At 35.3% G+C, this 23,854-nt stretch overlaps 2 protein-coding genes across 8 annotated transcripts in view; one reads left to right on the top strand and one right to left on the bottom strand.

The window, feature by feature from the left end:
- The window catches only part of LOC119073439 (fibrillin-1), a 39,303-nt gene extending 23,147 nt beyond the window's left edge, over window positions 1-16,156 (top strand). For 4 of the 5 annotated variants that reach the window (XM_037178925.1, XM_037178924.1, XM_037178926.1 and 1 more), the window contains 13 exons: window positions 1,494-1,751; window positions 4,805-5,226; window positions 5,286-5,604; window positions 5,665-5,865; window positions 5,923-6,261; window positions 8,032-8,229; window positions 8,290-8,614; window positions 8,678-8,814; window positions 8,871-9,007; window positions 9,065-9,167; window positions 9,228-9,346; window positions 15,390-15,474; window positions 15,726-16,156. In XM_037178925.1, coding sequence (XP_037034820.1) covers window positions 1,494-1,751; window positions 4,805-5,226; window positions 5,286-5,604; window positions 5,665-5,865; window positions 5,923-6,261; window positions 8,032-8,229; window positions 8,290-8,614; window positions 8,678-8,814; window positions 8,871-9,007; window positions 9,065-9,167; window positions 9,228-9,346; window positions 15,390-15,474; window positions 15,726-15,814 — 2,732 coding nt within the window. In that variant the 3' untranslated portion in view covers window positions 15,815-16,156. The remainder of the gene's footprint in view (window positions 1-1,493; window positions 1,752-4,804; window positions 5,227-5,285; window positions 5,605-5,664; window positions 5,866-5,922; window positions 6,262-8,031; window positions 8,230-8,289; window positions 8,615-8,677; window positions 8,815-8,870; window positions 9,008-9,064; window positions 9,168-9,227; window positions 9,347-15,389; window positions 15,475-15,725) is intronic. The other variant, XM_037178927.1, reaches the window with a different exon arrangement.
- LOC119073457 (fibrillin-1) overlaps window positions 10,577-23,854 on the bottom strand; it is a 52,230-nt gene continuing 38,952 nt past the window's right edge. The window contains exons 10-14 of one of the 3 annotated variants that reach the window (XR_005087045.1): window positions 19,106-19,336; window positions 18,788-19,039; window positions 18,589-18,728; window positions 17,312-18,462; window positions 10,577-10,587 (exon numbers count right to left, since the gene is read on the bottom strand). Coding sequence is in view for 2 of the 3 variants with exons in the window: in XM_037178953.1 (XP_037034848.1) it covers window positions 18,286-18,462; window positions 18,589-18,728; window positions 18,788-19,039; window positions 19,106-19,336 (800 nt within the window). In the remaining variant the exon portion in view is untranslated. Of the gene's footprint in view, window positions 10,588-16,173; window positions 18,463-18,588; window positions 18,729-18,787; window positions 19,040-19,105; window positions 19,337-23,854 lie in introns of those variants that run through there. The other 2 variants (XM_037178953.1, XM_037178952.1) reach the window with 2 other exon arrangements.

Raw genomic sequence — 23,854 nt, 5'->3', positions numbered from 1 at the left:
TTGACTTTTGAGTTATACGGGTTTCGATTTATAAATGTATTTCGAATTTGTACAAGATTTATTATGAATGTTGTTTGAGTTGTGATGCAAAAAATAATCTCCAAATTTCTTTGAACTATAAATCACCTCGGGAACTGAATTATTTAATTTCTTTTGGTCAAGACTTTCAATGGGCGACAACATTCAAGAACTCACACACCAGAGTTATTGATTTTAGGAAAATTCCTTTGCATTTTGAATTTAGATAGAAGAAGGCTCACTTTAGTATTACTGCTTTTGGAACCTTACAGAATCTTGCAATGCCTGAACAAGTTCGAATTATTATATTTTACTGAAAATAGTCATTACAGCTCTACACTCAAATCTAAAGTCTAAGGAAAGTGGTCATTCAATGCTTCAATAGTTTGATGCCCAAAAAATATTTTCATCCCATTCGTAGATAGCAGGGTTGGTAGTGGTTGGTGTAATCGATATTGTCCCACAAAAAATTTTAGTCGCCTAAGATTACCAAAAAACCAATGAGAAAGGTTACAAGTCGTTCATCTTTCGGGGTTGTGTAAAATCAAAGTTTGAAAAATTTCGAGTAGCCGTACCTTACCCTCTTCTTAAGATCACCAAGCCTTACCTTCACTTTCACTTGGACCATCGTTTTATCCTCCTATGAGGTCTTCTCTAGGAACAACAAATAGAGGATTCAGGAAATCAGTTCTAGGGATCAATTCAAATTATTTTCTGTTGCAAAGCCTAAAAATGTGGCATTTTCTCCAGTAGAGAAAATTAATTTTACATAAAACTAAAGAAGTAAAAGATTTAGTATCAAACATTACACGATACTTAAAGGCAGTATCAGATTGAATCTATTTGTATGTGGGGCGACACGCCTACCGTTTAGAAAAGGTTAAATGTAAAATATTGCTTGTACAATTTCAAAATACAATTTCATCCACCCATGCATATCGTGTACTATACGTACTTTAAATAAATTAATATTCAAAAATATTTAAATTTACTTTCGGTAAGTGTAGTAACGCTCAGCTGATTCTTAACATGATTTAACGAAATTAATAACGCTGCTATTTATACTACCAAGGATATGTAAATAACTTACCCGTTTAACGAGGTGCTATCGAGGGTGATATAATACTATTGCATAATGAATTCCAAATTTGTCTCAGAATTTCAAACAAACTTTTAAAAGTTAAATTAAGCCTTTCTAGTCTGTGTTACAAAGCTTTAACTCTGGATTTTTGCATAAAATACATAAAACTCAGGCAAAAATAGTCACCGTCACCAGTGAAATTCAACAATGAATATTTCTGCGTAAAGTTTTCTCGAAAATAACTTCGAAAGTTTTCCGAAAATAAACATGAAAATAGATCAAAAGTTCACTTGTAAACTTTCTCGTAGATTTGCTTTAAAATACTTTTTCCTTTACTTTTTCCACAAATAAAAATGCTTCTCATCATTCAACACTACACATGTGATATACTTAGACATAAATGAATGTCTTTTGCGTAACGGTCATGGTCCATGTCAAGATACTTGTGTAAATACATTTGGTGGTTATCGATGCTCGTGTGAGAATTTGCCGGGTACCAAGTTGGCAAAAAATGGTCGAAACTGTGAAGATGCTGGTAAATGTGCTATCCGAAACGGTGGATGTTCACAGGGATGTGTATCAGCTGCTGGAAGAATTTATTGCTTATGTGAAAGGGGATATTATTTAGAGAGCGATAGGAAAACATGTCAAGGTACGAATCCATTGCTGGACTTTTAACTTCTTTTTTTTTTTGTTCTTAATAGCTTATGTGTATCGTATATTGAATTCACGTAGAATAGATTTGTATCTTATTTATCTGCAATGTTAACGTTGAAACAAAAGGTTCGTAGATAATCTGCACCATTTGGCATAGAAAAATTCTTTTTATATCTACCATCGCCAACGTCGAGTTTTGTTTCAAAATTAAATGTGACTACAGGTAACCCCAACCAAAGTTGTGACTCAATTTTCATCAGCTGGTCCACTCATTTAACCTCACTGGCTTATAACGTTTTTGAACGGTTTTACCACTACCCCGCGCGCATATAACTATTCAACTCGTAAAATCATATAAATAAGGTAGTAAAGTTATATGAGTGGACCACCTGAAGAACAGTTGAAGCAAATTGCACCACAAATTTGATTGAAATTAACTGTAATTTCTGATAACTGGGACAGGATTGATTTTAGACGTAAGTTTTTTGATCTCATAGTGCTGACAGTAATTAGTTAGTTAGTTGGTGAATACAGCTCTGATTGTTGGGAACTGATGTGACCCAGTACTGCTCTGAAAAACTTATTTAGGCTAAGATTCTCAGGTTAACTTAAGGTGTTAAGGACTGATTGCTGATAAGCGATGAATGGAGGTCTATTCAAAGTAAAATGAATGAAAACCCGTTTTAGGTAGTGACAATTTTTGTGTTGAAAATTTTTTTCTGGCACAAATTATTTGGGCTATCACAAAATTTTTTGATATTCGATCAGTTTTTCGATGCAATACAAATATTTGTGCCATCACGAATATTTAGGCTGACCACACTTTTTTTTGTTTGGTTCAGTTTCATCCAAGATCTCAACTCAATTTAAATTTACAGGACCATCTTATAGACGGCAACTGAATTCGCCCTTCAATAAATTGTATTAGGTAGGTGTTTGGGTTGTCATAGAAAGATAAAAAATGGGTGGTGGATGTAAAACAAATAAAAAAGTTGAGATTATAATTTCAGAAAAGGAGATAACCTCAGAGATTATCATGATTATGTATGGCTCTAGGACAGATTCAGCTTCCTCTAAGTGACATGAAAGTCGTCGGATTATTCACAAATCAATTTTCAAATTGAGTGAACACAGATTTTTCCGACCCGCCTGAAATAATAAAGTTACAGAACTCGAAATACATGCACAAGTAGAAAATTTTGTAAGAAAATGTTTAGTAGACTTTCATGATTCTTTGGTCGGAAAAATCTGTGTTCACTCAATTTGAAAATTGATTTGTGAATAATCCGACGACTTTCATGTCACTTAAAACAGCTAAATCTGTACTAGAACCATAAATAATCAGGATAATCTCTGATGTTATCTCCTTTTCTGAAATTATTGTCTCAATTTTTTTATTTGTTTTATATCCAGCACCCATTTTTTATCTTCCTATGACAAACCAAACACCTACCTAATACAATTTATTGAAGGGCGAATTCAGTTGCCGTCTATAATTTGGTACTGTAAATTTAAATTGAGTTGAGATCTTGGATGAAACTGAACCGAACTAAAAAAAATTGTGGTCAGCCTAAATATTCGTGATGGCACAAATATTTGTATTGCATCGAAAAACTGATCGAATATCAAAAAATTTTGTGATAGCCCAAATAATTTGTGTCAGCACAAAAATTGTCAACACAAAAATTGGCACTATCTTAAACGGGGTTGAATGAAACATTTGATTTCAGTTCTCTCCACATGCCGAATTTCCCGCCATGAAAATTCTTATGCGACGATTCAGTTTTATATTTAATTTATGGGAAAATATTATTAAAAAAACAGTCAGAGTCCATAAAATTAACCAGACCACATCCACTGTTTGAGTTTGTCAGTTGTATAAGAACGATAATAGATTTCTCTTTTGATTTTTACTATAATTCAAACGACCAAAATGATAGTTATAATAAACCATTTCGTCTGAAATGTTCTTCTTCCATAAAATATGTTTTGTGAATGTGTGATATTTAACAGATATTATTATACACCAGGAGTAGTTTCGTGGTAACGCCTACGCATTATTATTTCAGATTTCGTCGTCCTCTCTTCTTTATATTCTGAATTTGGCTTGTACCGATTGTGTTAGTTTCACGTTGTTGGTAATAACAAAACATGGCATCGTTGCACCTAGGGCGCACTTGTATAATTTATGCATTTTCGACATAAACCAAAACTATTTTTGTTCTATCACCTGCGAACCTCCTTTTCACGTTCTCCTGAACCCAAGGTTTTTATTTATAAGTTCCACTGACTTAACGAGTCTCCCAAAAGATAGATAAGCGAAGAAATCACTTGCGGTTTCTCTCTTTTTTATATTCCACATATGAAAACTCTACCATCATCATAATAATCTGACTGACGGTAGAACAACATTATTATGGCAATGTTGTAAAAACATTACTACACATGAGAATTCCGATTTCTTGGCATTGTTAATGGTGTGATAAATCAATCAGTTAAAGATGATGTGAGTTGGGTTAGATGGTTACGTAATCAGGTAGCAAAAGATGAAGTTTGGATTGAATTAATTTTGTGTAAATGGTTACGACTACGGGTTTATTATGTTGGTTGTATTATGAATGAAACGGTTATTGGCATTATTAATAGCTAAGCTCTAATCAAAATTGATGGGAGAGATATGATGGCAATATCAGATGTGAATATGTTCTGTAGAGGATAATAGTGATTACAGCAGTAAATTGTCACCTATGAATTATGAACTACCCTCTAATTCAATAATATTCAGTTGAAGATTTCTGTGAACGTTGTGATATAATACGTAGGTTTGGAAATCTGATTGCGATGGAAGGATATTGTCTCCAGGTTTGTCGATTGCTGTTGCCTAATACTGTGACCTTTGTTTTTCCGTTTTACTTCAACTAATTTTTCATTAGCTTATCTAACACAACGTAAATGTTCAAACTAAATTAAATTGCTGATGCCAACGTAACTACGACAACAAATTTCGACAGAACCTTTATGAAGGTGACGATGATTCTATTTTTCCAGACATTGATGAATGTGCCGATCCCGAAATTAGCGCTCAGTGTCGACATGGATGCGAAAACACCCCAGGTTCTTATCGTTGCAAAGAAGACACGACCATAGCTCCACCAAGCAACATAATTGAGGGCGAAGAAGACAATAACGTTGAAAGTTCAAATGTACTGGAGGCAGAAGATGTACATGAAAACGAAATCAATATTTCGCTAGATGAAGACGAACGTGAAGATAATGAAGACGATGATGAAAATGAAGACGAAAATGATAGGGACGATAATAACGAACAGGACAATGAAATCTACGACCAAAATATATTGAAGACTTGCGGTGATGGATACGAACTGGACGAAAATAATCGTTGTGTGGATATTGACGAATGTGCACAAGGAAACACCGGTTGTGAGTTCTGTAAAAATGTGAACGGCGGGGTAAGTAGTTCACATATCGAAGGCAAAGGCTTATAGTTCAACGTTATCCTCACATTTAGTTTGAATGTTTCTGTCCCGACGGTTTCGATATTGCTGACGACGAACGAACTTGTCTGGATATAGATGAATGTGAAATGGAATCTGACTACGATGTTACTGACGATCAAGAAACCTATGCTCAGTCCCCATGTTCACATGAATGCGTCAATACTCATGGATCGTACTTGTGTCTATGTCCTGATAATTTCCATCTGCAGTACGATCATCGCACTTGTATTCGAGATTTCTGTGAACATTTGACCGATGAACTCAATAAAACAAAATGTTCCCATCAATGTCATGACGAAAAAGATGGCTATGTGTGTAGCTGCCCGCCAGGTTTGTAACAAGTTATTTCGTACAAGCTTCAGCAAAAATGTAATCTTTTGCTGGTTGCAGGTCTTCAGCTGGACACTGACTCAAAAACGTGTCTCGTTAATAACAACCAATGTGAACAGGAGAATCATTGTTCACCAGGGGTTTGCATCAACACAAACGACGGCTATAGATGCGAGTGTCCATCGGGATACATTGAAAAGGCGAAACGTTGCCATGACGAAAACGAATGCGAAATAGGAAATCATCACTGTTCTCATGAATGTGAGAACTAAACCAAATTAAAAACTGACCCCGAGACTAAAGATAATCGTTTTTCAGGTAGGAATTTGGACGGTTCGTACGAATGCCACTGTCCGAGTGGATACATTTTAGCAGCAGATCGAAGAACATGTCAGGATGTGGACGAGTGCGAACGCGATGATGAAGGAGACCTGTGTGGAGATATGGATTGTATTAACACCGTCGGCAGTTATAAATGTCAATGTCCTGAGGGAGAAGAGTTAATAACGGTCGAAAGTGGATCGATTTGCCGTGAAATCGATTTGTGTGATTCGGAGACCAACGGAGGATGTTCACACGGATGTAAGACGGAACAAAGCGAAGTACAGTGCTATTGCCCAGACGGAATGAAACTGCATGCCGATGGGAAACATTGTGGTAAATTAAATAAATGCGAGATCAGAAACGGTGACTGCTCCCAGGTCTGTAATTCCGAAGCGGAGGTCTGTGAATGTCATCCTGGCTTTGAGTTGAGCGATGACGAAAAGACGTGTGTAGATGTGAATGAATGTGAACGGGAAAATGGCGGATGTAGTCACATTTGTAATAATCTGTTAGGTAGCTATCAGTGCTCATGTCCGAATGAGGGCCAGTATCTTGTAAATGACGAGAAGACCTGTGAATTCGTGAATGAATGTGAAATAAACAATGGGGGATGTAGCCATAAATGTGAATACAAAAGTGGAACAACACGATGTGTCTGCCCGCCAGGATATCAACTTCAAAATGGTAGTACCAAGAGCTGCGAAGATATAAATGAGTGCCAAACGAACAACGGAGGCTGTTCCTATCAATGTAAGAACTACGAAGGACGTCATGAATGTCTATGTAAAGCTGGATATGAATTGGGACGGGACAAGAAAAATTGCATCGACGTTGACGAGTGCATCGATTTCAATGGTAATTGTACAAACATTTGTCTGAACTTAATTGGATCATACCAATGTGCGTGTGAGACAGGCTTTCAGTTATTCGATGACCAGCATACTTGCATTGATATCAACGAATGTGAAGAGTCACTGAATGACTGTTCTCACGAATGTGTCAACGTGCCGGGAACCTATGAATGCAGTTGCCCCAACGGTTATACGTTAGCAGTTGATCATTTTACGTGTGAAGATATTAATGAGTGTGATACTATCGCCGATTGTTCGCATGGATGCATAAATGAGGAAGGTTCTTATCACTGCACATGCAACGACGGTCACATGCTTCACTCGGATAATAAGACGTGTATTGACATTGACGAATGTCATGATAATTCGATATGCTCACACGGATGCGTAAATTCCATAGGTGGATTTGAATGTCATTGTCCAAATGGTCTGGAATTAGACGACGATTCAAGGACATGCAAAGACATTAACGAATGCCAGTTGGCGAATGGAAACTGTTCACACAATTGCGAAAACGTCGAGGGAAGCTACCGATGTCTGTGCCCCAGCGGCTTTCAGTTGGACTCTGATGGCGTAACTTGCGTTGACATTGATGAATGTGCCGTGAGGAATGGCGATTGTGAGCATGTTTGCACCAATTACGATGGTGGCCATAGATGTGACTGCCTGGACGGTTTTATGATAAAAGAAGATGGGCGACGCTGTGATAGTAAGGATTTGTGTATCAAAGCTAATGGGGGCTGTGAACATATATGCAAGACTGTCGATGATCTCATCCAATGCGATTGTCGCAATGGTTTCAAATTGAATGCTGCGGATAATACGAGCTGTGTTGATATCAATGAATGCGAAAGTAGTCATGGATGTCAGCATGATTGTGTTAATGTTATTGGGTCGTATAAATGTAAATGCCGATCGGGCCATCGGATGAATGATAAAGGACAATGTATTGATATTGATGAGTGCCAGTACTTTAACGGTGGATGCTCAATCATGGCCAAATGCATCAATTTAGTCGGTGGATTTCGTTGTCATTGTCCTGTTGGATACAAGTTAGGTCATGACAAGAAGACATGCGTTGGTAAGGGTTCTTTTTTCTCTACCAGTCTTATGCACGGTTACACTACTGACAATTTAATCCTTCAACTACACAATAAACTCAGCCAAATTACTCCCTTCTCGTAACACACTATCTAAAGAAATCTCTAATCAAAGAGAAGAAATATTTTAACACGTCGTTCTTCTTCCAAAGAAATCAGGGACCACTGCCAGCCATTATCGAAGCCGAAAAATGGAGAGATCAAATGCTTCCGGTCTAGACATAGGACACAACTGTTTTACAAAACGAAATGCACAATAACATGCCAGCCAGGTTTCGTATTAATTGGTGATGAGTTTCGTCAATGCAACGGAACAGGTCATTGGGACCAGGGAAGCTCAATCTGTGCTCGTAATTTTTTTTTTTTTCTTCTGATCAATTGAATCTCTCCACATTTTAAATGGTTCACAGCAAAATTATGTCCTCGCCTTCAAAGACCCAGTCATGGCACATTAACACCTGCAAATTGTATGACAGGGGACACGTTCTCCGGGCAACGCTGTGTGTTACATTGTGATCCAGGCTTTAAACCAATTGATCGACGTACAGCATTCTGTGAACCTCCGAAAAACTGGCTGCCGAATCCAAATTTAAATTGTATGCCAGCGGTAGCAAAATTGGAAATGATAAGGCCGTACATCAAATGTCCTCAAGATTCGATTATCTTATTACCGCACGGCAAGAAGACCATTCATGTTAAATTGCAACAACCAAATACAAACGTTGATTGGTGGAAGTAAGCGCAGACGGTATTTTGGTTGGAATTGAGTGAATGAAAAATGATTTTTTATTTATGAAGATATGTGGACTCACATCCTCCTTGGGGAAAGAAATTGGAAGCACATTTAACGCCTGGAATTCACACAATTTTGTTCAAAGCCAGAAGTCCGAATTCGAATTTGAATGATGTGTGTCGAACAATCATCACGGTAAAAGGTGTCTGATCCAGATCCATTAATAGTCAATTTATTATTAACTAGTTGTCTCTGTAGAAACGCATCCACCCACCGTAGTATTTTGTCCAGAATCAACAGTGGAACATCTTCAACCGAATGAAGATTCGCGCAGCATTTACTTCAAAGAGCCAGTGTTTAAGAGTGAACACATCAAAGAGGTTTACAAGTCTAAGGTAAAATTTGAGTCGAAACATGAGTGAATTGAACTCTCCAGCAATTTCCTCTTCCAGTTGCCGGGTGAAAAGTTTGGACCTGGCGAACATGTCATCAGATATGTAGCGACCGATTTGGACGATCAAAGCACGAAATGTGAATTTACGATATCAGTGAAACGTAACCGTCTCTATCGAATTGATTAACCCGTCCAAAGGAATCATTCCATTTCTTTTTTAGCTTACTATCGACGAATTATTCATCACAACGAGGTCATCAAAGCTAAACCACTAGCAAACCATGAGTCATATGTTAAGTGTCCCGGCAAACCGGCCGTTAAAATAGATACCAATTTCCCAGTAAGTAATTTTCGTGTGTTTTATCGAAATTTTCATCATAAATCGTCCAAATCATCAAACTCAGCATCCGTTAATTTACCGCCAAAGCATTATTTAACATTATTCGTTGATAAAATACATTGATAAGCTGTGTGTGAATGTGAAATTTGCATTTGGAATTTTGTTTTCTAAATCACTGGTCAGTGTGCTCTGTGTGTCGGTATGTGAATGTGAATTGATTTTGTATATGCAACGGAAATAGTTTGGATTGAAAATGAGTAATCATTAGTGGTATTGTTGGACATATTTACACTGTTTTCTGCGGAAACTAGTTAACAATTTGCTACTCGGTGAACCGGTAATACGCAAAATGAGACAGAGAACGTTTTATAATTTCATTTTCGAAATTACACCAGGTGCTGCATTAAAGCTCGGTAGAGTTCAGGTTTTGTCGCGTAGGGAAGTTGCGGGAAACTGTAATAATTTTTACAGTGGATCATCATTAACGATAGGTACAATCCCCCAATTAAAAAAATTAAAGTTGAACTTGAGAAGATTGCTCTGTTAGAATATGGCCCAATGTGAAATATGATCAAACTCGATAGTATGAACGTATTAAGTCTGCGATTTTAAAGACAATAGGTCCAAAAACAAATGTGATTCTCAGACATGCATATCATTTTTCACTAGGGTGGGTCGTTTTTTCCCAATTTGGAAATCCACAAACAGTAGGGTGTGTGGCTCGAAGAGACGAATCGATCTTCATCATTAGTTTTTGATGTCCGATTACTTTTGAATATCCCATGACAACTTTTACGAGTTCCGCGTCTTACTTAGTTTTGAGATTTTTTTTAATTTTCTTTTTTCGTTGGATTCTCTTCAAATAAGTAAGTTGAAGACTTGTAATGATAAAAAGAAACTAAGCGAAGATTTTTGAAAAAAAATGTGCGAAATTGGCAAATTTTCCACAATTTTCACATAAAAGTTCATAATTTCCACACAACTACTGGTTGTGGATTTCCAAATTGGGAAAATCGATCCACCCTATTTTTCACATTTGATTAGTAGTTGCTCATATTTAAGAAATGTGGCAAATGTGCCATATCTAGGCCAGGAACAGTCACAAATCGTTATTTTTATGAGCTGTCATTACACTTCTAGTAGTTTTCTTGCGATGGAAATAAAAACTTATTTATAATTACAGGGTAAATAGTGTTACCCTTTATATAAACGATGTAAAGAAAGTTTTACGTAAAATAATTCTGAAAAAAAGCTAAACATTAAAGTCTTTTGGATTTGTGGGATTGTACACATCGTTAATGACGAGCCACTGACTGTAAAGATTATCAACGATTCCCGCAACTCCCGGGTCTGGTTTTCAATTTTAATAATTAATGTAAGAGGGAAAATTGTTTGGAATCTGGAAGAAATAAGTCGTACAATGCCTAGTATCAGTTATTCGGGTCGAGTCGGCTTTCAAATCTTTCGGGTTCGGGGTGCCCGGGTTTCAAAGTTTTAAGTTGGGTCGGGTCGAATTTCGGAAAACCTAGATCTAGATTTGATCTGATCTCATTCCTCACCTGGGACCTCATCGATTTCCTTAAAAATTTGTATGAATATTTCAGGTTATCTGAAGCCTAACAAGTTTTTGATTACGTCAGGTACTTTTCCAAATTTACATGACCTGAATTTTGGAAGGCATTTTTTTATCAGATTATGAGAAATAAGTTCCTAATGCGAAATATGAGAAGTTTTAGTTTATATGACACATTAAACTGTTATGCGCTTTTTCAGTTGCTATTCATAGGAAAATATCCTTTTTGAGAATTTATATTTTGAATTTTCTATTATTACATGCAATCGTCAATTGTTCAATGGATATATATGGCACTCTCATGATGTTTGTGTATTCCGAACGAATTTTGTATTATTGAAATGATAATATTTTTCACATTTTGTTCCTTTGAAATGTTGATACTTTTATTTCGGATGTTGATACTGGAATGATTTGAAGTGTAGTTCTTTTTAAGCAGAAATAAATTCCATAAATTGAGCCACTTTTCACATATATTTTTGAATTGGTTCGTACGGGATTTTTTCAGTGATTTTTTTTTCGTCTTCTATCTAATTGTCAGCTCGAATATTTTGAAGTCTCTCTCTCTCTGTCTCTCTTTCGCATTTCGGAAAATGTTTTCAGTAGTTTGCAAAACACCTTCCATCGAAAATCGATTTGAAATGTCTGGGAAAGACTTATGTGCAACTCAATTACGTTCTATCAGGAACTCAACTACGTTTATTTCCCTTTGCTCAAGCCAGTTTTTGTTGTAGCAAATCTGATGTGTGTTTTACACACAATTTAAAAATTACAAAATCGATTTTTAGTCGTTTAATATTTGCTCACTGCCATAAAGCAGAATTAAAATGAGAATTTTTTTTCCCCAAAAGAAGAATGTCAACATAATTCCCATTTTAGCATACAATTAATTTTAGCTGCATGTTTACCGAGAACGTTTTTATATATCTACACAACGGTCCCATAGACAATATTCTGTTAATTGCAGCACACAGAGGGACGCTAACACAAATTTTTTTAATGTTAATTAAAAAGGGAAATCTTTTCACTATGTTTGCTGGCCATATATAAAACATTATCGTGCACTTTCATTGGTTGAATTTGCACGTTTTTAATTACATTTTCTGGTATCAAAGACGAAGGACATTACAAGTCGGAGTGATGATTACATACGACTATGTGGGATTCGTAGATTTATTTATGAAATTGCAAAGGGAATATCGTATGTGGTAAATTAATGGGTTTTTCCTCTCGAATGCATCAAAATATTATGCAGTAGATAACATTCATAACACCGAATTCAACCATCATTCGGTTATGTTAAAACAAAATAACAAGTCTCTCAGTGCCAGTAAAATTATGCTTTTTTCTAACATTTTTTTTAAGTTTTAGTATCCATAAGTGTTACCAGTTTAACATACACCAAAACCTTGTGAAGATCTAGATTTAACGAATACAAAATTCGAATCGAAAATACGGATCGCTAACCATCATGATTAGTGTTGCGACAGCAATAAATCACCACACGATCTAACATTATTCGAAAGTACGCTAGCTAACCGATTTCGTTTGGATTATGCTATTGATACTCTTGAGAGATAAACTTTGAATTTTTGTTGGGAATTCCGTTACTTTCTGGAGGAAGGCATTCATATATCAATTGGTTATTCGTTTTCCCTTGACATGGTGTCATTAGACTTTGAAACTGTAGGATTTGCAATAAAGCATCGATAAATGTATTCCATCTTTATATACCCATCCGTCATTATGTCAACAGTGAGAAAGAAAGAAGCACAAGTTATGCAACTGTTGTCATATAACGTTGATAGGGTACAGAAGCAATTATAATTATTTTACGGTAATTCTCAATTCCATGAGTGATTCACTCAGAGTGAAATAATTGAAAAATTGGGCTCGAAACAGGTAAAATTCAGGTCATGCAAAATTAACTCAATCGCAATACTTCCCGTTGCACATATCAGTCCTGGAGTAGTATTCGTAATTGTTAACAGCCTTAAATCCAGGCACCACTTCAGACCTATCTATAGCCTAAAGGCGGTTGGGTTATTTTTGCATTACATAAATTTCACCTGTTTCGAGTCATAAAAATACCTTACGTCTTTGTTCGAACATTGCACTTTCTCTGCCAAGATTACAGCACCTGCTTTGGGTACCAAGAGAAAAAAGTTCTCACACAAAAAAAAACTTTTTAGATTTTTATTACTGCAACAAACTCGACTCTATCCATTTCATAAGAACATTTTAATACAAATTTAATTGACGACCACCGCGATCAGCTTTACTTTTCAAAGCCTTTAGCCACCATCATCTATCGTCTACATAGATATTCAATAAAATGTAAATGAAGAAATCAAACACGCAGAAATCTTTCTTATTAAGTGTTAATGAATTCGTAAAAGTTTATGCAAACTTCAACAGAAGCCATACTTCGCAAAGGTACACACAGAGAATATAAAGCGAGAAATAAAGTGAAAATTCAAATTCAGTTATCTTTGGGATAAGTCTGCGGGTAAAATTGTACACTAAATGATTTTTAATTGGAATTACACCCGGTATTTTAAGATTATTTATAATTTGATGCTCATCAGTGCCGGTCTGTGAAAACGAACGATTAGAACGATTGAGCGTACAAGAAACGTCAGTGAAATTTAGACATGAATTTGCTTCAGCTGGTCCACTCATCCAAATAAAAGTGTTTATAGCTCTTCACACAGGTGAAATAACGACGTATGATCAGTTTTGTATGAGTGGACCAGCTAAAATTAAAGAAACAGCTGAAGCAAATTCTTGTCTAAATTTCACTGACATGTCCTATAGTATAACACTACAGTACAATGCAGAAAAGAATTACTCATTTTCAACATGCGATTTATTCTTAAACCCAATAAGCTTTTGAATGTCATAATATGTGAATATAGAGTTACGTACTTCAAAGAGATTCCATGACCAAACTAAGTTTAAAAACATTTTTTACATCGAAAACGTTTACCTATTTCATTGAATTAATGTGCTTTTTGTTTGATTGATTGTTTTTAATAATAAATTTTGTATTTGTGTTTGTTGCTTGTATTTATTAATGCTTTCTAATAAAACTTTTGAAAAAACCATCTTTGTTTTCAACTAAAAATCTAATTCAAGCTTAAAAAGTGTCATCGCTGAATCCGATTCATCAAAAGTGAGAGTAACAGTGATCCTATATGGAGCTCTCTAGCCCGTTATTTGAGTGGAAATAGATGCAACAATACCAAAAGAATATCATTCGTTTTGAAATGAAGTTAAGAGAAAATAATGGAATGTAGCCCTTCTTTAAATAATTGTATTTTGTCAAACTCGTCTTTATCGAATTATAAATGACATAGTCCAGCAGCATAATTAGTACACATAATACGTTTAAGACCAAGACTGACACCCAAAAATGTAAATTACCATTTATCGTACATTTTATTGTCGCCATAAGGGTTAAATCCTCCTATATTGCTGCGGGCCTGCCTAAATTATAGTGCGTTTGAATTATAGTTAGAAAATCCATTCTCATCCCGTAAACAAGTTATTTTCGTGTATTCCATGTTAGAACATATCGATTTAAAATGAGTGTTCGTCCCATAGTGAGGCATGGAATGAAAATTGAAAAACAACCTACAAAATTATTGGTCATTGAAAAGCTATCAGTGGATTTGATTATCAACAAAATTTAAAAAAAAAGTTCTCTCTGAAATTTAAAATTTATTTTACAATCTGTTCGATATTCGCACTAATATTTAACATGCATGTAGCTACGTGCTACCAATGTATAATTGAACATTCAAAAGTGCGACTTCAATGTAAATTAATAGTTGTGTACGGAATCCCATTGACCACTTACACTCGCACCGAAAACATGTTATTCGTGATGTTGACAAAATTCCAGTGATCATTATTGCCAACACACGTATGCTAATTTCAAACAGCGATGATGATGATTCCATTGCCGTTTGGTGTTTAATTTGAGTGAATTGTTCTCGAGCATAGGTATAAATTGGAATGATTAATTCAAAGGTAGGTAGGTGCTGCGATCCATCCGGAAATGATATAAAGTCACTTTGTTTAATAGCTTCATTTAACATCTAAGCATCGCATTTAAGGCAGGGACTATTTTTTGATCAACACTTTCCCATATTTTCCCACGTTTTCCTAAATTTCCCAAAAAATTATTTTTGGACAAAATTTATGAAAATGTAGAAAAACGTGAGAAAATATGGGAAAATTTTGTCTCAAAAATAGTCCCTGATTTAAACTGTAAATTTGACACGCAGAATATTAATGTTCATATGAGTTGAAGATGATAAATAGCCTACGCTTCATGGATGCATAAACAAGACGAAATATAAAAAAAAACTGACAACCCTATCGCAATAACAATCTGTGTAATGTGAAAAAACAACAAAAAAAATCCGAAAGAGAAAATAACCGCCCTGTTCATTTTATGCACAGATAAACTTATCTCGAGGCTGTTTGATTAAAAATATCAGAATTCCGGCATACAGTCACATTCGCCGACGACATCATCCATCAAGCAGTAAGTAGAACTAAAATTGAAAAAATTTTAACTTTAAAACAAAAAGAAAAACAATTCCGTAATGGATAGTACCACCTATACAATCCATATTTATTAAAACACAATGTAAATCACTGCAAAAATAATCATCTTAATTGTTTCTGAGTTCTTTCGCCGAACCAAACCATTTTTTTTTTACTCTTGATGATTATGTTGTAACATTGTCCTATCGTAATGCATATTATGTTATATCTTAACTCACTCATCTCTAGGTAATAGCGTACTACGACATTACTCATCATGGGACAATCCGGATAAACCGGCATCATTTATTCATCAGTATCGGAGAGGTTGGGATTAAAAATAAAAATTCCGTATACAATTGAGACGCAATGGCGCAACGACGATGGTAAAAGATTGATGTTTTATATATTATATACGGGTACACGTAATGTATCGTTGGATGTATACTAAATTACTAAATGAAAATGAATAAATAAATTCGGCCAGGAATCAGTGAAAGGAAAAGCCAGACACAAATTATTTTATTTTTTTATTATTTCAATTGTGTAGTTTTTATTTGAATTTCTTTTTGTAATTTTACTAAAATTATTTACATTTAATTTTCCTAATGAACTATCACTTACATTTATCTTAAATGCTACGAATGAATAAATTAATTTTTACTTAATTAAATAGCAAATATTTGGTTTTTTTAAATTTTCTTTTTAAACTTTATTGTTGTCCTTAAGCTTTATTATTTTCACCGGCGAACGACATGATCCGTTGTCGTTGTTATATCCCACCCACATTCATACATCTATATCCGAACATTTACAGTGAAAAGCATTTCCATAATAAATATTAAGCTGGTTATGATTATTGTACTTTCTTATATTCTACCCACTCCAAGTTTTGTGGGTTATTGTTTTCAATATTTGTCTCAATTTCTGCTTATTCACGTGTTAAGTATATATCGTTAAATGGAGAAATAAAGAAAAGGGCATAGACTGAGAGCTTGTGTGCTTGCATACCTTTCTCTCATCATTTGACCATCATTTGAAACCTAGTGCTTTATTGCTACACTAATCGATACGAAGAGCTTTTGTTTTACAACTTTTAGTTTTCACTACTAGAAAGAGGGAGGTATTTTTATCATAGACTTATAAGATTTCTTTCTTTCTAGCCACAAAGTATTTCCTTGTTTCAACATTTTCCGATGAATTTTACGTATACTAGAAGTCGCCGAGGTTTCCCATAAGGTCGCATCGGTTAGAGTGAATAAAAGATATCTCTATCAATATCTTAACAACACGCTATTATGCGAAACTTTGACAAGTTTCGTCGGTGTACCCACTGACTTTGAAATAAGTGAAGCATTTCATTTCAGCTGATTTTCAGCTGATCCACTCAAATATGGTTGTAAGTCTTTAAACGATTTTACCATTACCATGCTCATGCGTGTACATTGACCCATATAAGGAGGCATTAGCACATTTGTTTGTTTATAGGTAGATCAGCTGAAGAAAAGCTGAAACAAAGTGCGTCACTCATTTGAAATTCGCCAACTTTAAAATGGATCGGAAAATTTTGAAAGGAATTTGTTTGTAATCTGCTAACATAGACAAAATTCAGTCCTTACGAGGGTATGTCTAGAAAATATGAATTGGGTCAAAATTAAAGCATGGATCCCATAATTACCAATGAGATTTGGAAACAATGATTACGGGTTAAATTATTGATTTTTCTTTTGTACGGCATATGATCTGAAACCAAAACCTACAATTTTGCTATTTCACTATGTGGTACGATATGCCTACCCTCGTTAGAGCTTTAAAAAAAAGATTCGCTGCTCAACATTTTTCGTATTGCACTCAGTGTAATAATATGACATTGGCTTAAAATCACGACCGTGTGACGGACTGATATATGCACAGGCTCTACGTCTAGCAATGTACCTAAAAATACTTAAATATTTGACTGGAAACAATTAAGTTTAATGATATTTCGTCTTTGCAAGCGTTAGTTGTAGGAGTTACCTTAATGACTATTTATACGACTTTTAGCAACTTCAAGCTGCAAAATAGGAACAGGGCACGTAAGGAATGTAAATTATTTCTCTAACAAGATGACCGCAGTAATCAAAAATTAATGATTTTGCTGGCGGATTCGAAGACTATGTAAGTATCTGAACATACGGTGAAATAAACTTGCTTCACGAAGTAAGAGGCGAATGAAATGGTAAATAATTAATTTATTTATTGTATGGACATGGACGTTTAGAGATTCGAGATGGAATTTATTTCACCAATGTTGACAGGACGTTCATTAACAAAAGAAAATTTTTGCGTAATTTTGTGGTTGGTTGGAAATAAATTGAAGGTCCTTTTTGTCTTAGTTTATTGTAATGAATTCGCGACTCAAAAAAAATTCACTTTACATTCTCAGTGTATAGTATCACTTAGTTTGAGTGATCCATTTTCTTCTTCCAAAGTACTTTAAGAACAAACACGATACATTTTAACACTCGAACGATATTGTTATTATCCGCTTTGTTCCGGGAATTCAAAAAAACTTTTAACAGTTTTATTAGCTTTTATCGTGTAAACGTTGCGAAGCACTTGTTTGCCAATTGTTGGTTACAGAAAACTTTGAAACTATTCATTCAGTTGAAATGTATTTTGCTCGTAGCTTCGCCTAAGAACAATGTCGTTAGATAAACATTTCCGTTCCGAAAATATACGCTGTTACAATTACAGTCAATTCCTAAATCAAGACAAACACATCGCATTGCCACTAAACTTACAATATCGCTATCGCATTGAAATGGACTTAAAAGAAATCATAAATCGGTAGGAATGGATGATTTTTGTATTGGCGATTATTGGTGTGATGATGTTCTGGAACGTTTATCGAAACTTCAAAAACGCATTTTGTTTTGTAGCCAGCAAAATCAGTTGCTGTGTAGGTTATTTGATGGCTTCCGACACCGAAATATGTTCCCGCAATCTGTACAGTTACAAAGTTTAATCGGCCAATTATTTGATTTTGCAAATGCACACCGAACACAGAACCGATTTAATCTCGACTCGCTCATTTACTCAATCACACCATTACAGATAAAACTTCACTTACATCGGTATGAGCCACATGGGTCACATTTATGTTGTCTTTGAAGACGGGCTCTTCCCAATTCACTTTCACTCGATCCTCATGGTTGGCTAAAGTTATGCTTTGGGTAGGCGGACATGAGTGAGTTGTTGGAGGCTCACCAGCTTAAATCATAACGGAACGGTAAGTTTCATCAGTTTACTACGCCTAACAACTTTCTCACCTAACACTGTAACCGTAAAGTCACATGACAATGATATGTGCGAAATTGGATGTGTTGCCGTGTAATTTATGTGTAAAACACCTACACCCAGCTCAAATGCCCCATTTTTCACCCAAATTGGATTGGTCACAATATCACGATCCCAATTAACGTCTGTTTTCGGTTTAAGCACTTTAATTACAGCAAATGACTTATTCGGTAACGTTTCATAGATAACGTCTGATGGGCAAATTAGCCGCGGCGTAGGATATTCTTGGAATGTAAGGGTAAATTGAAAAATATTTCAACTAAGCTCTTTCGTTCATTTTCCGTACTTACTTATGCACTCTCCATCGTCTGCACCAATCCATTTACCATTCATACCACATGTCTTTGCAAAACTTCCACTCATTCTATATCCATTGGGGCATATCAAAATACATTGGCTTCCCGGACTGTTGGTTATTTGATTTTTGCCAGAAGTGTAACTAGTCGGTTGAGTACATTCTAAATATCCATGATGTGGTGGAAATAATGGGGGACATGTCACATCCGATGTTATATTAAGTGCTGGAAATTTTTTTTCGTCATTGAACATTTTAAATTCAATTCAAATGATGCAATTGCTTGAATAAGATTCTTTTTTGTTGAAGTGGGACAGTTTTTTTTTTCTCGTATGCATACAGCGCTGTGGAGCGCTTCAATTGCATTTATGGCTTTTAAGATAATTTAACGTATTTTTGAGAATTTGTGAAAACTTTGTGAATACTAAAATTATTTTGAATGTGTACCAGATGGGTGAAAATAATTGATTTAAAATGGGAAAAGTTTTAGGTCCTTGATATTATGATGTGAAGCACTTTTATAATTGAACACGCTCGTCAATGTTAGTTAAAACTTTATGCATTTATACGAGTCAGATGATGTGCATATCAATTGTGATACAGTATTGAACTCAGTTAACTCAAGATAAACTAAAGAAATTTGATCGAACTTCGTTTGTTCAACAATTATTAGAACTGTGGAATTGCAACATTCTTCGAAGGGAAAATATAAGATGAATAGAAACAGAAGTCCTGGAATCAACAACACACAATGAAATGGCATTTTGTTAGTTTTTTTCTTGTTCGATGTAAAGCAAATTACAATCTCGAAGTCAAGCAGAAACGAAAGGTAACTCACAATGCAGAAGAGAAATTCTAAAAATATCCTAGACAATTCTAGATCATGATTTGTTCAGACAGACAAAGAGCGTTAAAAGCTATCGGTGCATACAAAATCACTCGTCTACTATCCTCGGCTGTAGAGAAAAATATAGCAACTTGCTGAACATAAATCGGTCAATTTGGTTTGGGTTACAGGCTACCGTAAATTTCCAGGGAACAAAATTGCTGATACACTGGCGAATTAGTCAAATCAGTTATCGGACCTGGATCCTTCTTAAAAGTTCCACCGTCCTCTAATAAAAACCTTACCAAACTTTCCATGAAAAAGGGACCAACGTTCGTTAGCATCGATTGAACCAACAAAATTATTAAAAATTGCCTAACACCAAATTTTCGATGCATCATTCAGTCATGTTCGTGTCGTAAATGGAAATGAAAAATATTTATGAACAAAATGGACAAAATTTCCAAACGCTTTTAATCAGACTGATTAATGATTGATGAACCCATACACAAACTTTAACGTCATTTATCAAAGCAATTCCATTCTGTTACGATCTTTGTGTAATTGATTGAATAAAAATAATGTTGAACCATCTAAGCGTAAAAAAAGTTTACGTTTTTTTCTGTCCTTTTTTACTTGCTTAATCTCTACTGAAAATCTAATTAATTTGCATCAGCGGAAATTTAATGCAATCGAATCAAAATTTCAGTTTTTTCTTCTCCATTTTTCCTTTGAAAATGGAAAACGAAGTAATCAACTTAGTTCCATGTTTATTTGGTGTGTGTGCATATATAGGTAGTAGTAGCAACAGCAGTGAAAGTAAACACTATATTTCTTGGTGGTATTATATATAAATCAAGTGCGGATTTATTGGTTTCGAATGGATTAAAATTGAATTACCTATGGCGTTGGTGAAGAGAATTACGTAGTTCTACGTCTGTTCATGCCTTTGCATCTTGAAAATAAATTATTTCTTATGTTCACTGAGAGGCGAGGTAGGAGGCTGTGGATGCCGCTGCTGATGATAGCGTTGTACAGATATAAAAACGTTTATAACAACAAACACAATTCATTGTTTATTGTATAGCATTAAGTACACGCTTAATAAAAGTTTTAAGTAATTTATTGAGCTTGAATCCATTTAGGTGGATTCAATGGTTTATTTCAACAATGAGAGGAGCCTCGAACAATATTGTAGTCGGTTATGGTTATGTAGGTGGTGTTATCCGTTTAGGTATTATTTGTGGGAAAATTATTACTAAATGGTTAGTCAAATTAAAACCAATCGGTAGGACGCGAATAATTGATATTCCGAAGAATGTGCCCTTACAATTAACATTTCTGTGCTTCGAGGCACACGGGAACTAGAGAACTATGTTAACATCGCATACCACGGATTGCAAAATCTGTTATTTGAAAGCAGTCTCAAAAATTATTAGATTTTATCGGAGTTCATGTAGAGAGTATTTCATTGATAATAAGTGCAGTAGGGTAGGATTCGATCCTTTGATGGTAATTGACATAAGAGTCAGTACATTAATACAAGAATGTTTGGTAAAGATTCTTGCGTTGTGAAAAATAACCAGTTAAGTATATGAGGGACACAGGATCATGTTCAAGAGGAGACTGGATGTAAAATTTGAAACTAGAAAAATTTACATGAATAATGGCACCCGGTGCCATTAGCCAAAGTATTATAAAGAGACTATTGGCACCGCGAGAAATGTAGAAATTTTGAAACTCATACAAAATGAAAAAAAACACTTAAAATAGATCTGTTAATAAATATCCGTGGAGAAACAATGAGCGAGAAACGTCGAAATTTTTCGAAAACTCCAAAAAAAAATTCGAAATCTTCCAAATTTTACCTCAAAACGTCGAAATTTTCTAATTTAGGAGATTTAAAACTACGAAAATTAAATTTTGCCGCTTCGGAAAAATTTCGGAAGTCAAAACCCCCCCGGGAGGGATTCTTTTGAAAAGCCGCCTACCAAAATCGGACCCATTTCGCCTGGGATTGATATATACATGGTTTGAAAGGTCTTTGCCAGTAGACCTCAAAACAGGCCTCACACGGTCTCTAGTCACACCTGGTTGCTGGTTGAACATCTCCGAAGTTGGTAAAATGGTGATTTTTATCCGAATTTTTTGGCCGTTATAAACGATCGTCCCGGGCGAGAGTGGGCTCGTTGGAAAGCTGAGTTCAAGTAGTTTCGGGTCATGCCTAGTTTAATTCAATTCATTGATATATGTTTGCAGAAATCTGCAAGAAAAATTTTCAAAATCTGTGTGAACTTTAGACAGGTCTGGGCTGGTACTGATGACGCTTAATGGGAACCTAACATGCTAGTCGTAACATACATTGTCTAAGCTTTCCATTGATACCCCATTTGCAGTGCTGGTCATTGCTGGCGAGTTTTACGAGTAGCGGTTGTGCTAACATAAAATTCTGTTATGTCGGCAATCACCAGCACTGCAAATGGGGTATCAATGGAAAGCTTAGACAATGTATGTTACGACTAGCATGTTAGGTTCCCATTAAGCGTCATCAGTACCAGCCCAGACCTGTCTAAAGTTCACACAGATTTTGAAAATTTTTCTTGCAGATTTCTGCAAACATATATCAATGAATTAAATTAAACTAGGCATGATCCGAAACTACTTGAACTCAGCTTTCCAACGAGCCCACTCTCGCCCGGGACGATCGTTTATAACGGCCAAAAAATTCGGATAAAAATCACCATTTTACCAACTTTGGAGATGTTCAACCAGCAACCAGGTGTGGCTAGAGACCGTGTGAGGCCTGTTTTGAGGTCTACTGGCAAAGACCTTTCAAACCATGTATATATCAATCCCAGGCGAAATGGGTCCGATTTTGGTAGGCGGCTTTTCAAAAGAATCCCTCCAGAGGTTTCCAAAAATTTCGTTTCTATTTTTATTTTATTTTGAGATTCATTGTGATAGGCATTTCAGCTCTGGAACGAAAATGAAAGTCACCGGCTCGCTGTGGTTCACTTCAGGTTATACTCTGAGTATATAGAAGTAAAACGGACGAATTAGGCCTTTAGTCCGATCACTAATGGCTTAGTCCAGTCTCTAACGAATACTGGGAATTCATATATTTACGAAATGAAACGTTAGGGCGTTTTATAGAATACTGTGAATTGATCTTTTTGCGTAATGTAACGTAAATGTGCTTTCTAGAATCCTAGAGAATTTCCACCTTTATGTTACATTTCGTAAAAGGATAAATTTGTTAAGATCAAACCATCCGCCTTTACATTACATTTCGTAAAAGAATGAATTTCCTAGGAACATACAAAACACCTTCACGTTACATTTCGTAAAAGGACAAATTTCCTAAGATCGAACAAACTATCTTTACGTTACGTTACATTAAAAGGATACATTCCCTAAGATCGAACAATCCGCCTTTGCGTTATGCTATTTTGTACTCTGCTAAATAAAAAAAAAACCCTGAGCGACTGTGACTCCAAAATATTTCGGCAAAATTCATGAATGCAAATGTGAAATGACGACAAAAAAGATTCGGTCCCTTCACAAAGGTATTTCTATCAAAGCGCACATTTAATTCACCACAGTGATGAAGGATTCATATGTTTAATAGGTATGTTAGGCTAATGTGGTATAAAAGGACAAGAGGAAAAGAGCATGTTTCAAGCAAGAATTTGTAATTAAAATTCCGTCCATATTGAAAATGTTTTTGCTAATTTTACTTTCTTGTTGCGCGATTCCGGCACTACCATTAAAAGTTCATTCAAGTTTGCCAACGCAAACGTTCTACCTTGTATTGTGTAAATCAAGATTTTATTAGCATCTTTTGGGAATATATTCACACGTAACAAATATAAAATTGCGAGTTGCTCGCTTTTAGCAGGTATTCCGCATACGTATAAA

Source organism: Bradysia coprophila, unplaced genomic scaffold (assembly GCF_014529535.1).
Source record: "Bradysia coprophila strain Holo2 unplaced genomic scaffold, BU_Bcop_v1 contig_138, whole genome shotgun sequence".
In the NCBI taxonomy this organism is placed as follows: Eukaryota; Metazoa; Arthropoda; class Insecta; order Diptera; family Sciaridae; genus Bradysia; species Bradysia coprophila.
The sequence above is the reverse complement of the archived record's forward strand: the minus strand, read 5'-3'. Positions and strand labels throughout refer to the sequence as shown.